This window comes from Nylanderia fulva, unplaced genomic scaffold (genome assembly GCF_048542155.1).
Source record: "Nylanderia fulva isolate GAGA-0341 unplaced genomic scaffold, ASM4854215v1 Scaffold31, whole genome shotgun sequence".
Lineage (NCBI taxonomy): Eukaryota > Metazoa > Arthropoda > Insecta > Hymenoptera > Formicidae > Nylanderia > Nylanderia fulva.
Genome location: NW_028190379.1, coordinates 977,295 through 991,474, shown reverse-complemented (window position 1 = coordinate 991,474; position 14,180 = coordinate 977,295). Strand labels below are relative to the sequence as shown.

The following is a 14,180-nucleotide window of genomic DNA, read 5'->3' as shown; positions in this document are numbered from 1 at the left end:
AAAGTTAATAACTTTTAACGTAGCTTAGATCATTTAAAATGTATGAATTTTTAACTTTAACTATAGTTATTTTTGACCTTAAACTTATTAACTTTTTCGTAAATTAAATTTTTTTAAATCTCTGAATACCATTATTGTTTTTAAATTAAAGTATTATTAATTTTTATGTTCAATTGTAATTACCAAAAAATATATTTCTATATATAAAAATCAAAATTTTTTTATTATAAATTTTAAAGGAATTAACAAACAAAATTTTAATGTAATATAAATAATGTTTTTAAAAATTAACTTTTGATTCAACTTTAACTTTTAACTTAACTACATTAATTTTATAAGCAACTAACTTTAACTTAACTGAGTTTAAAAAAATCATTAACTTATCCAACTCTGTATATACATATATTATACTTAACCCGAATAATTAATATATATATATTTATTGATTAATCTAGCATATATTAAAAAATAATTTATACTTTAATTTTCCTTCTTGAATTAAGAAAGAAAATTAAGTATGTTTTAGAAAATGATTAAGTTCCGGTTTCGAAGACCTTGCGAGATGAAAAGTGATAATCGACAGATAAAATGCGTAAGGCATTACGATATGAGATATAATTATTTCCCCAGACATGCACGTGCAAGCACGTGCATTTTTGCAAACGACATCAGCTGACGAAATAAACAGACGTGCGAATAAGCGTAATTTTTAGCGAGCTTATGATAAATTTTCACGCTGCATTCACTCGTTCGTGCATAATCTCTGTATGAAGCACTGTTGATTCTTCAAATCATATAAAGTTTCAAATTATATAAGATTTACTATTCTTCACTTTCGTATTTTTAGACAAAAAAAGAAGATAGTTTTTAAAGAAATTCGTTTGAGATATTTTCGAAATAGAATCTCAAAAGAAATTCATTATATTATAAAATTATTTTATCTACAAACATATAACTGTATATAATTTTTTAAAATATTTTTTCATTTTTCCCCATCATTTTATATTTTTTTATATTTTGCATTTTTATGCGAAAGAAAAGGAGATGGTACATTGGAACAATTTTATCTATAAACATAACTGTACATAATTTTAAAAATATTTTTTATATTTTATATTTTTTCCCTTATTTTAGATTTTTTTATAATTTCAAATTTTTGAAAAAGTATAAAGCTCCTTTTTTTCGAGCAAAATTACTCTTCCTGAAGCGACTGATTCCATTGCGTTCGCGTAATTGGCAATCGATCTCCCAGTTTCCCGTTCCTGGCAAATCGATTTTCGTGATATGCGTGTTATCGGGAACACGTCGTTGTCCTCGCGGATATGCTCCGATGCGTTTCGACAGAATAACGCGACCGCGAAACTGTGTCGCACTCCAGGTCCGGACAGAAAGGCGAGGCGAGGCGCGAGCTGCATCATAATGAACATGCAGATGCATGAACAAGCAGAGCGGCATCGCCTTCACGTGCCGTGACCTAGCGCCTCTTAATCGTCTCTTCCCGACCCTCTTCATGGAATACGTGTAGAGTATAAAAGTGTCTATCACGCATCGCATCGCCTTTGCTATTAAAAATACACCATCAAGATATGTGCAAGTGGAAGCGAATAATAGGCAAGAGAAACGTGGCTATTTTATGTTTATTCTTCTCAGAGTTGGGTAACAACTAGATTAGTTAAAAAAGTTAAAAAGTTAATAATTTTTAACTTGGTTTAGTTAATTTAAAATGTACACACAGAAAATTTTCTCTTAGAATTTACCCTGAAAATTATGGTAATTATGGACAATATGATATTGGAAGAATTTTATAAGAATTTCTTTGATAAATATTTACCACAATAAAATATAAAATATGTTCGATGAATTTTACTATGATAAAATTTACTATGTACATGTTAATATTTTTTATTGTGATAAATTCTAACAGAAAATTCTCTCCGTGTATTAATTTTTAACTTCAACTAGTTATTTTTGATCTTAAACTTATTAACTTTTTTCCTAAGTTAAATTTTTTTTATCTCTGAATACCATTATTCTTTTTTTTTAAGTTATGAACGTATTATTTTTAAATTAAAGTATTATTAATTTTTATGTTCATTTGTCATCAATTGTAATTACCAAAAAATATATTTCTATATAAAAATTAAAATTTCTTTTATCTCTTTTATATCTTGGCCGTGTCCAAGTAAAAATTTGGTGCCTTGTGCACAGGTATTTAATTCTAACGAAAAAATTTAGTTTCGTTTAGAATAACGCACTGTCATCCGCGATTTGGCTCTTATTGCCTATCTTATATATGTTAAATTTATATTTATAAAATTTCTTTGTTTTCATTATTATATATTTTAAAAGAATTGACAAAATTAACAATATTCTAATTTAATATATAAATAATATTTTTAAAAATTAACTTTTGATTTAACTTCCGTTAATTTAATCTTAATTTAACTTGAACTGACCTATTTTTTTGTTCATACAACTTTTAACTTAACTAAATTAATTTTATAAGCAATTAACTTTAATTTAACTTAGTTTAAAAAAATCATTGACTTACTCAACTCTGATTCTTCTTTATACATGTAAATTGTTTTTTTTTTTTTTTAAATGGGGACGCGATGCTGCTAGACATTACTCCGATATTAGCTAATGATAGGATTGGCTAGGATTAACGGTCGACACCTTTTAATGCTAAATAATCGCCGTAATTTTCTCAGATGATTTTTAATTTTCTCTTTAGGAGAGATTCTAGATATGCGATAGATCTGTTCTATAATTGTGTTAACATAAAAAAGAGAAAAATGCATTAAGATATTGATTATATTCAGATTATTATTATTCTATGAACTTCTCGTAATCTCTCTCGGTACACTTTAAACCCCATTATACGATTGTTCATTTCGTTATCTTGACGAACGGTTTTTTTAACTTCGTGGCCTTGCTATCTTTACGGCTCGTTTTAAATTTATTGCAACTATTTTCGCAGTTTGTTCATCTTTCCACACGTGCGTCTCATTTTTTGAATCTGTTCACACTCGCGACGTCGCACAATTCCTCGTGAGTAACCCTGATGATGATGGTAAATTTTCCAATTCTCGTAAATTACACGATAACACACTGCATCACCGTCGACTCGACGGTGTATTATAATGCATGCGATAACCAATCGCCAGAGAGTCGTTCGTTATATATAGTATCCTCGTTAGATATATATGTATATAGGATTATAACTCGTTTCTTATGCATGGCAGGGAACACAGCATAATAGAACTTTTCGTCAGCCGCTATTTGTAGTTATTTATTCCAAATTATTTTTTAAATTATTATTATTTAAATTACTATTATTTAAAATATTATATATTTTTTAAATTACTATATATTGATGATTAATTCATAAACATCTGATATTTAATGTTGCTCACTCATTGAAAACTAAATTTCGAATATTAAGTATAAATTATATATATACATATATAAATAATAAAATAATTTAAAAATGGTTAAAAAACATTTTTAGTAAAAAACAATCATGCATATATAAACGAGTTATATTCCTACAATAAAATGTTTTTCAATTATATTTCAATTATTTTGTTATTTATATATATGTATATATATATATTTTTATTTAATATTTGAATATTTGTTTTTAATGAACAACATTAAATATCAGAAATATTTAGGAAATTTTTTTTTGAGAGGTATCTATATAAAAATATTTATAAGCTAAAAGTTTTTTAGTACATTACTTGTATAATTTCTCGGATAAAAGGAATATACGTAGTGTAATTATATATAATTTAAATCAAATAAGTGATTGAAAAATATTCCACATTCATTATTTTATTTTCGCCTTAAAAAAACGAGGAATAAGTGAGTCTAAAAATTTGATGTCTCTTCGTGCAGGTGTATCATTCGTGCATTTTTAACGGGATAGTAGGTGAGGTGTCCTTTTGACAGGCAACAAGTGTACGTCGGTCGAGCTTTCGCGTATATATATTTTCGATATTCCCGTTGTACGACAAGGAGGTCAACCAGGGGCCACTTATTTGAGTGGACAACGATGACGATAACGATAGTGACTATATAACGATGACGATGTAACTGTAAATTTTCACTTTGGAGAAGATATCGCGCGCGAAGGAACTTAGGTCGAGTCGCGAGCTTTTTGTTCGCAATTTTGTACGCAATCATCGAATTATAACAATTGGCGTGCAGATTAGCGCATAACTCTTCCGTCTTTCAGTCGACCTTTGCAAACTTGTAAGGTTAAAGATGGGATAGGAAGATCTTCTTTAAGTACGCTCAAATTGATTTCGATTCTCGTTCTTGACATGTTACGAATCTCCCCTTTGAAATATCAATTTAATTGCGACTAATATATTTTTTAATTGTTACGATACAAAATTTTTATCTTAAATATTTTTACATAGATACCTCTCAAAAATATTTTCTAAATATATGCATGATTGTTTTTTAAGGAAAATGGTTTTTTAATCATTTTAAATGCTACGATACGTCAAAATTGTCGATGCGTGTTTTAAGGTATAATATTATCTATTTTAGAGTTATTTTAGAGCAGTTAGGCAAATTGGAGACAAAACAACTCGAACGTTTCGTACAAATGTAATTTTCTGTACAAAGTGACCATACCATACTCATTTTTCCAAATATTAATAAAATAAATAATTATTAATCGGATCAGTTGTGCAGGAAAGGAATGTAATTACGAAATTTCGTCATGTAATGTCGATTCATGTCAATAAAACATACAGAATAACCGTGACAATATTTTTTTACGTATCTCATAGAAGCGAGGTGACCTTATAAATATATCAATTATTAACTTATGAGAGAGAAGTTTTTACCTTTGTAAATAAATTGTAACTTAATGAAACAATTTTATTATATTTTGAACAGATATAACACTATACATGAATAAATTATTATAATGATTTAGCATCTATAATATATAGATAAGAAAACTAGAGGAAAGAGTTTAGAAAATTTATAAATATATCGTATGAAAAATGTGTATATAGGATATTGATTATGTTGCAAATCATAGAATTATGTAATTCTATTTATAATCTTGCATTACGTGAAAATAAAAAGAGTTCGATTCTTATGAGAAATTATAAATAATTTGAAACTTATTACAAGATAACTTTTTACATAAAAAATACATCTGATTGAGACAATAAGTCTATAAAAATTAAGTGAAAATATTTGTCATGATTACTTGAAATTATAATGTTTTTTTGTTGAGAGAATTCTAAACTTTTTTCTTCAATTTTTTGTTGATATTCACTAAAAAAAGGAGGTTAAAGAAACATAAATATCTATTTCTCATCATGAAATGATTATGTTCTTTAAACAGAGCAGATTAAACAAGAATTTATCTTTATTACATAGTGTCTTTTTTAATCTGTTTCTTTATGTACTGATGTTCATTTACTGTTTTATATAGATAATTAGAGATAAGTAAGAAAAAAATAACGATTTGATAGGACGAAAAATCAACTTTGAAATCATTACTTCGTTAGTTTCTCATCTTTCTCATTCTATTTAACTTTCTTGCTATCATACAAAATGCTACCCTACTTTTATCATTTACGTCGTAATTTGTACAAGGTCAGATATTTATTCGATCAGTAGTCCACTTGATAAAGCATGTTGCCGAGTAAGCGAAAAGTCAGTTGCAATGTTTGTTATGAAACGTGCACTCATTTAAAAATATGATTTAACGTAAATTTTAATATTTTTTTGTTGGACAAGTCAATTTAATATTTTATAATGTTAGTATTTTAAAAATCATTGTTGAAATTTATTATTTATTATTTCATAATTTCAACAAAATTAATCATCAACTAACATATCAAAAAACATTGTTTTATATTCGTACATGTTTAAATAAAATGCAATTTGAGATCTAAATATAATTATAAATTTGCAAAAAAGAGTAACTATATACATATATTTTTTTGCGAATTTATTTATTAATTTTTCATATAAAAAGAAACTATTTTTATTAAATTTTTATTTTTAGTTTTCGCGTAGCAAAATTTATGCCGAGAGAAAAAATGAGATTACTTAGTGAAATAAATGTACACACACATTTAGAAATATAAAAATGTTGAAAGTGTATGTACACTGTAACTTTTACATTTACTTACTAGATTATACTTAGAATTTTAAAGAACAAGTATTAAAATTATTACAATGGATACTTTGTCGCATCTGAAATTATCCACTATATTATTTTAATATTAGCAATATTAGTAAAAGAGAGAGAGACGAAGAGTGAGATTAACAAGTTTCATCAAGGTAGTTTCTCACGTTATACCAATAATAATATGATGCACACGATTATATATTAATTGTTCGTTACATCCTGACATTATTTGACGTCTAATAAGCCGTTGTATTAATGCCATTTTGCAAGTTGCAAATAATTGTCCGTGCACGAGGTGTATTTGCATAATAAATTCCAAGATTATTATTAGTCATTCCATTGTAAGACAAAGATATTGTCGATATTCGAAGAAGCGGAGGAAAATTATCGTAATTTTGCAATTAAGGCAAATATAGGACTACGTGAATGTGTTTATGAAAATTATTTGGATATGGAGCCTCGTTTGATCATTATAATATATAAAATAATATGTAATACACAAAAAAATAAATATAGTATGCAAGTTGTGTAATTTCGAAGAAAACATATTTTTTTGCAAATAATAAATCTCGAAGATTTATTAAAAAGGCATCACATATGATTGACGAGTATCATAAACTATAAAACTTCATTATCCTTCGAATACTATTTTTTTTTACAAACTTCCTAATTTCTGAATATAATTTGCAGCTATGTATATATTTAGAAATCTTTTAGGACGTGTGTTACAAGCGCGGACAAGGAAAAAACACGTGCATCGTACAAAATGCATTGTCAAGTTTACACTTCCGTGAAATCAATTTATTGCGACTCGGTTTATTCATGAGGATGTTAAACGAGATCGTTCCATCGCACGAATTTTACATACATATTACATCGTGATGGCGCGGCTGTCGTAACGCTGTAATAACTCGGGATACAAGCGTTTGTAAACTTGCACCATGAACCATAAACGCATTCAACGTACTTCGCAAGAAACTTTCACCAATCGTTCGAGCAGGTTCGATATAAGTTCGTCATTCCGTGTGTTTTACAACACAACGCTTTATCGTCTTTTCAAACATACTGACTTACTTCTGCATACGAAAAAATCTTTATTCAACCGAAAAATCATTAATTATATTATATCATTACATATAATTATTATTATATATTAATATAAATATATATATTTTATATAAATTATTAAGTATATTAATATATGCATAATATAATAATTATATCATTTTATTTTATTATTATAATTATAGCAATTATATATATAATATATATAATAAAATGAAAAGGCTATGATATAAAAATACAAATTCAGAAAATGGGTTGATAACGACAAAGAGTAGAAAAAAATTAGGCGCAACAAATTTATTTTAAAATCTTTGTTTCATTTGAATATTTTGGTCTTTTCTTTGAATTATCTTTAGCAGCTCGTTTAAGAAAATAACTTATATGTAAATATTTTTTTACCTACGTCTTATGTTCTTGGTTTTCAAAACATAGAAAACGAGATGAAGAACAAGGAGCGAAAAACACCTACGTTGTGACCTCAGCGATATATAAAACAGGTATATTGATGTACTGTTTTGTATATTGCTGAGATCATGGTTGTTTGCGTTTTCTTTCCTCGTTCTTTGTTTCGATTTTTCGATCGTCTTCAATCGCTTTGAAGATTTACCAAGGATGTAAGAATAAAAATGTGGATATCAAAACATATAAATTTTTTGTTAACGATTTGCTGAAGATGATCCAAAGGAAGAACACTATCGACTGAAATGTTTAAATTAAAGAAGATATTTTTCTGTGCTTGGCTTTTAGTCTGGCTAACCGTTTTTTACCTGAATTTATATTACAAATGTATATTTATTTGGAGGACATTAAAAAAAAGCCAACTTAAGTTATACTCCAGATTATTTTTAATACACGAGCCTAATCTCGAATATTATAATTTTCAGTATATTTATTTTATATTTTATTAAATATTTTATATTTTATTCATCTTGAGGTTGTTTGTCCAATTAGTATGGAAAATATTATAACAAGGCACAAGTGCAATATTCTGCTGATAAATAATTTTTTTAAATTAATTTTTTCTAGTCTTTAAAGCATGATAAGCATTTAAAACTCAATTAAATCTATTTATATTTTTCATTTACTTATATAATGTAAAATTTGACGTAATGTAAGATAAACACTAAGCACATTTAACTTTTCAAATCTATTATCTATAAATGATTTCTAAATAGTATAGATATTATAAATTTATAATTTTAATTTGTGTTCTCTTATATTTTTGACTGAATCTTTTTATATTCTCTTCTTACTACCAGAAAATTTTATGAAATTTTAATATTCGATGTATTAGTTGACTTTTAAAGTTGAACATCATATATTCATATTGATTTGAAGATGCCATTTATAATATGCAAATTACTTTAGCATCTCCTACATAAAAAAATTTAATATCCTGACTTTTTTATCGTAGAATGATCAACAAACTATTATTATAACTTGAAAATCATATAATTTCCTTGTATAACGAATGAAAAGATATTTAACGTCGTAGATTATTATTATAAATTATTATGATACATCGAGGCGAAGAATACATATCGACGTGTTTAATATATTTGTTATTTAATCTTATGAAATATGTATTACGCAGAGACACATTTGACAATTATAATTTCAGAGTTATATAAGTACAAATTCCTTCGCGCAAATAGGCTACGCGATTCAAATTTCCGTATTATATCTTTTTACAGTTGAAAAATTTCTGTTTTTAACAGATATCACATGTCTAAATGGTTCACGAAAATTTTTGTGTTAATTTAAAATAATATGAATAAGTTAAATGGAGACATAAATATTGTGTTTATATTTTAACAAAAAATAAATGCAAAACTTCAAATAATTTAAAGTAAATTTTGTATTAAATTAACATACTTTTAATGTAAAAATTAAGAAAAAAATATGTTAATTTTATACTTTATCATTCGTACTTATATTATAAAATAAAAAATCAACATTTTTTCCTGTAAATTGAAACAGATAAATCTTGGCACTAATAAAGCATAACATATTTATTGTGTAAAATTAAAAATAAATACACATTGTTATTTTTATATTTTTTTCAGTTGTTTTAATAATTTAACATTTAAGTTCAAGTAACAGAATATGTAAAATTAACACATAAATGTATAAAATATTTAACACAAAAATTTTAACGGGGACCGTTTTTAACAAGAAAACACCAATTTTTCTACTGTGATCGCAATAAGCGAAGAATTTTTTTTTCGAATACGCGTTTCCGTCCAAACGAGAGGAGTGTCGGTAATGGAAAATATTTTATGTGCAGATGTTCATAATGTATATTCAGCATGCAAAAAGTCAAGGTTACAAGGAGAAAGAAACACGACATTGCGCGCGAATATTTATTAGCGGAACCCGTTAAGAAAGAGACGGATATTTTTTTTCAGGGAATATATATAGATATATAGGATTTTTCTTCTGTCAACATTCTCTGTCCTCTCTTTTTTTACATTCCTCCGTGCGGCGCAATGGCCGGTCAACTCTCTCGTTGTAACATCAACGCCTGGTACGTTTTATCACCGGCTGTCCCGTGCATTGAAATCGCGAGATTTCTCTCATCGTTGCGCTAAAGCGCTGCGCGTTCTTTCCTTTGCCTATCAAAATGCATTAAGTAGAATCGGGTAAGTCGATATCGCAATTTGTCATGGCAAGCGATAAATGGACGTGATTCAGATTCAGCTCTGCACAGTAGAAAAATTTGTTTTTTTGTTAAAAACGATCCCCATCAAAATTTTCGTGTTCAATATTTTACACATTCATGCGTTCATAAACATATTACTGTTCTGTTAATTAAACTTAAATGTTAAATTATTAAAACAACTGAAAAAATGTAAAAATAGCATAATGTGCATCTATTTTTAATTTTACACAATAAATATATTATGCTTTATTAGTGATGAGATTTATCTGTTAAAATTAATTTACAGAAAAAAATGTTGATTTTCTACATTAAATTTTCTACATTAATTTTTACAATTTATTTTAAATTATTTGAAGTTTTGCATTTATTTTGTGTTAAATTATTAACACAATATTTGTGTCTCCATTTAACATATCCATATTATGTTAAATTAACACAAAAATTTCTGTGGACCGGTTGGGACATGTGATATCTGTCAAATTTTTAACAGAAATTTTTCAACTGTGTATGTAAGTTCAATGTAAGTTTATTTTAATATGTACAACACTTTATTATCGGATTGATTTATAAATAAGTTTTGTTTTATTTAACAAACTGAATTTTTATATTTACAGAAAACAGTATAATAATTAAGTCCTGATTCATAAATAATATATTCTTAATTTCTTGCAATAGATAAAATAATTACATTTCATGAATAATACTGGTTTCTTAGAAGAAGTGATTTATTAATTATCTATATAGCGAAATTTGAATCATGAATTAACTTAATAATAAGAAAAAAAATTATTAGTTTCGCGTGTATTAATTTAATTTTATAATATTTGTATAATATTCGCAGAATTAATTGTATTTTTTCAAACGATTGAATTTTTAATTCGACAGCGATAATCTTATAATGCATATTGATTGAAATTTGATTTATTTATAATGAGCCCTTTATATTTTCCGATTTTTTTGTTAATTATTTGCACAGAGACGAAATGGTAGATAACGTATTTACATCTTGATAAGAGAAGATAATAGCAAAGCAAAGTAGATTCACGAGATGCACGAGTGCTCTATACTAATAAAATCTGGTCTCAGCCAGTCACAGTTGCAAAGTTTGTTTATCATAACGACAAGACAATCATAATAGACTTACATAATCGTCGTAATAATTGGAGCAACGCGAAAATGATGCGTCTGCATTTGCGTAGCCCCGGGCTTTAAACAAGATATAATTTAATAATCGTTTAAAAGTTGATAAGTCTATACACTGTAAAAAAATTTGTTAATTTGACTAAGCTTTTCAACTAAATATTATTTTGTTAATTGAACGTATAAAAATATTTAAATTAAATGTTACATATTAAATCTAACAAAACGTATATTTGAATTATTTAAATACTAATATATTGTCAATTAACAAAATAGTGATTTAGTTGAAAGGTTTAGTCAAGTTAAGATTTTTTTTATAGTGTACCATACATAAAGTCTATATATACATAAATAAGTAGAAATTTTCTTACTCGAGTGAATTATCAGTCTTGTGTTAATACAAGAACTCTAGACATGAGATCTAACAATGTCTTGCATCGATATATGCTAGATCTAAAACATTAGACCAATGATTTGCTTGATGATCGGAAAATGTTCTTTTATTTCATAAGATACGCGTATATTTTTCATAAAAATTATCCCATGGTTATTTTACGGAATTTAATTTTATTCTGCTAAATTTTTATAGCGAGTATTTAATTTATAATTATTTAATAAAAAGTTATTTATTTATTATTTATTAATTTATTTATTATTTACTTTTGTAATTATTTATTTTATTTTGTAATTATTTAATTATTTACTGGTATTTATTTAAGATGTAACAGAAAAGTGTAACATTTCAAAAACTTTTGATATATCAAATCGATTGATAATTTGTATAAGTGCGATTCGTTATCGAATTTAATAATACACTTTCTTTTCTTATGAAATATTTCTTTATTTCAATTGAATTCACTGGTTTCACCGAACAACCAGTTTTTTAAGCAACGTTGCATAAGGTGCAAACACGTAGACCATAGTAAAAGTAAAACTTTACTAATACGTGAGAGGAAAAAAGAAAGGACACAAAAAGTGTTCCGGTATGACTGGCACGTCAGCAGTTTACGACTGCTAGACACGTGTCTTTTTTATGTTAATGTAAACGTTTTTTTTTTATTTTAAATAAAGAAGTTCAAAAAGATATCTGTCGAAGGTTTTGGTTTGTATAGAGCATAAAATAAAATTTACTTGAAATGAAAGTATACGATTTTGTTATACTTGTACTCTTTCAGAAAAATTTTATTTATGAAAATTTCTGAACATTTAATGTTATTTAAAATTAGAAACATTTATAATTATTAGCATATTAATATTTTTGATAAACGATTATTAATTATAAAATCTATTCAAAGATTTGAATAAATGATATATGAATGACATTTTATATATATTCTTATTTTATTTCTATATATATATATTTTTTATTTAATATCCACTTCGAAATAGAACGATAAAATTAAATTAAAATTACATTTCGAGTTGCCAACATTTTGCAAACAAAATGTTGAAAAGATCCGATATATGTTTTCATAGAAATCAATTTACTATTTGTCTTTCATGAATAATTCAATCTTTATGAAAGCACCATTCATTATTATTTGCATTTGATTATTCCATTTGTATAACATTACGTTAGAATAACATTGCATCTTGTTGCAATAATGTTAAAAGTCGCATATTAATCGACATGTTAGAGATACAATAGGTGCGCTTTAGGGTGAAAAAAATTCCTCAAAAAAAAATACTCGTGAATAACTACAATATTATCGCAGAAGATTGTTATTGCTGCTTATCTAACAATTATATATGTTAACTCACTTGATAACCGTTTGCTTCATACTGTTGGTCATAGCGATTATTGTTTCTTTCTATTGTGTCTTATTGTTATATGTTCTTTCCTTCGATTCTGGCACTAGCACATAATCACACTCACTTTCGTTCCACCGATTTAAATTCAGCTGGCAAATTCGCGCGGTTTTTCAAAAGTCAACCCAGGCCTTTTTCCCGCGCTTTTCCGTTCGACTTTTCTTTGTTTCAGGGAAATTAAAAAGGGATTATGGAAGGAGGGAGAAAGGTTGCTTCCTTTCTCCGAGATCCGGATACCAATCAGTTTGGACTGTTAGCGCCGGACTGAAGTAGCGCGCGCGCTTCTGCTCGTATTTAAACTCCTCTCCCTTCCTTTCGCGCCCTCTCTTTCCCTCTCTCTCGCTCTCTCGCGCGCGCAAATTCCTGTGTTTCCCAAACATTTTTTCGATTCGGTCAAATTACCGCAAAAACTCAAGCGTCTTGCTCGAATAGCAAAACATATTCAAGCTTTTTACTGTTTCGCAACAATTTAGAATTCTTTTTAAAATTACGCATTCTTAAAAAAAAAAAATATATATATATATATATATATATATATATATAAAGAAAGTATTAATTATTTTTTATAAACATGACACATGCAATTTTTGAATTTTAATTCTTTAGAAAGATTTTAAGATTTAATATCATTAGATATACACTGAAGAAATTTTCATAAACATTATAAAACATCTTCAGTGAAATAGATTTGGAAACTTATTGTGTTTAAAAAAATGTATTTAAATTCTCTCTCTCCTTCTTTTTCCTAATTATATATTTTATAATAATTTTTGCAAACAAAATTTTTTTAAATACTGTCTTGTATTTTATTATGAATTAGTGACGTTATTTACATTACGTTACAGTTTAATAATTGAAATTTTGATGTAAATAAAATCGAAAGCACGATGAGAAATTACGAAGATAGAGCTATAAAAAACACTCCCATCTTAAATTTGAAGTTTAAACTCTGGCGGGTATTATAGTCTCGGTGCGCCGATTTGAATAGTAAGGAGATACTTCCTCATTACAGCGCCCGGCGATTTTCATTTTAATGATTTAGTTAAAGAAATGTTATGGCGAAACTGACGCATATCCGGATGTTAAAAGGATCATTTTGACAAATTTATTGATAAGATAAGGATATAATGAGTCATTCGCAAAATTCGGTGTGACATGACGTTGCAGGAATGATTAATAGTGCAATTTATTTAAAATGTTCCAAGAATATGTTATCTAATGTTCTAAGAATATGTTCCATTGTAATTTCACTTATCTTCAATTGTATTTCATTTATCTAGGAAAATCTAAAGTATAGGTATATCAATTATATTTAATTCTTTTTTCTCTTTTTCT

General features: G+C 26.7%; 1 protein-coding gene across 2 annotated transcripts in view; it reads right to left on the bottom strand.

Annotated features, from left to right (window-relative positions):
• Positions 1-13,098, bottom strand: part of Nep2 (M13 family metallopeptidase neprilysin 2) — a 32,211-nt gene extending 19,113 nt beyond the window's left edge. For both annotated transcript variants that reach the window (XM_029300319.2, XM_029300320.2), the window contains exon 1: positions 12,798-13,098. In XM_029300319.2, the coding sequence (XP_029156152.1) occupies positions 12,798-12,829 (32 nt within the window). In that variant the 5' untranslated portion in view covers positions 12,830-13,098. The remainder of the gene's footprint in view (positions 1-12,797) is intronic.
• Positions 13,099-14,180: the final 1,082 nt, after the last annotated feature.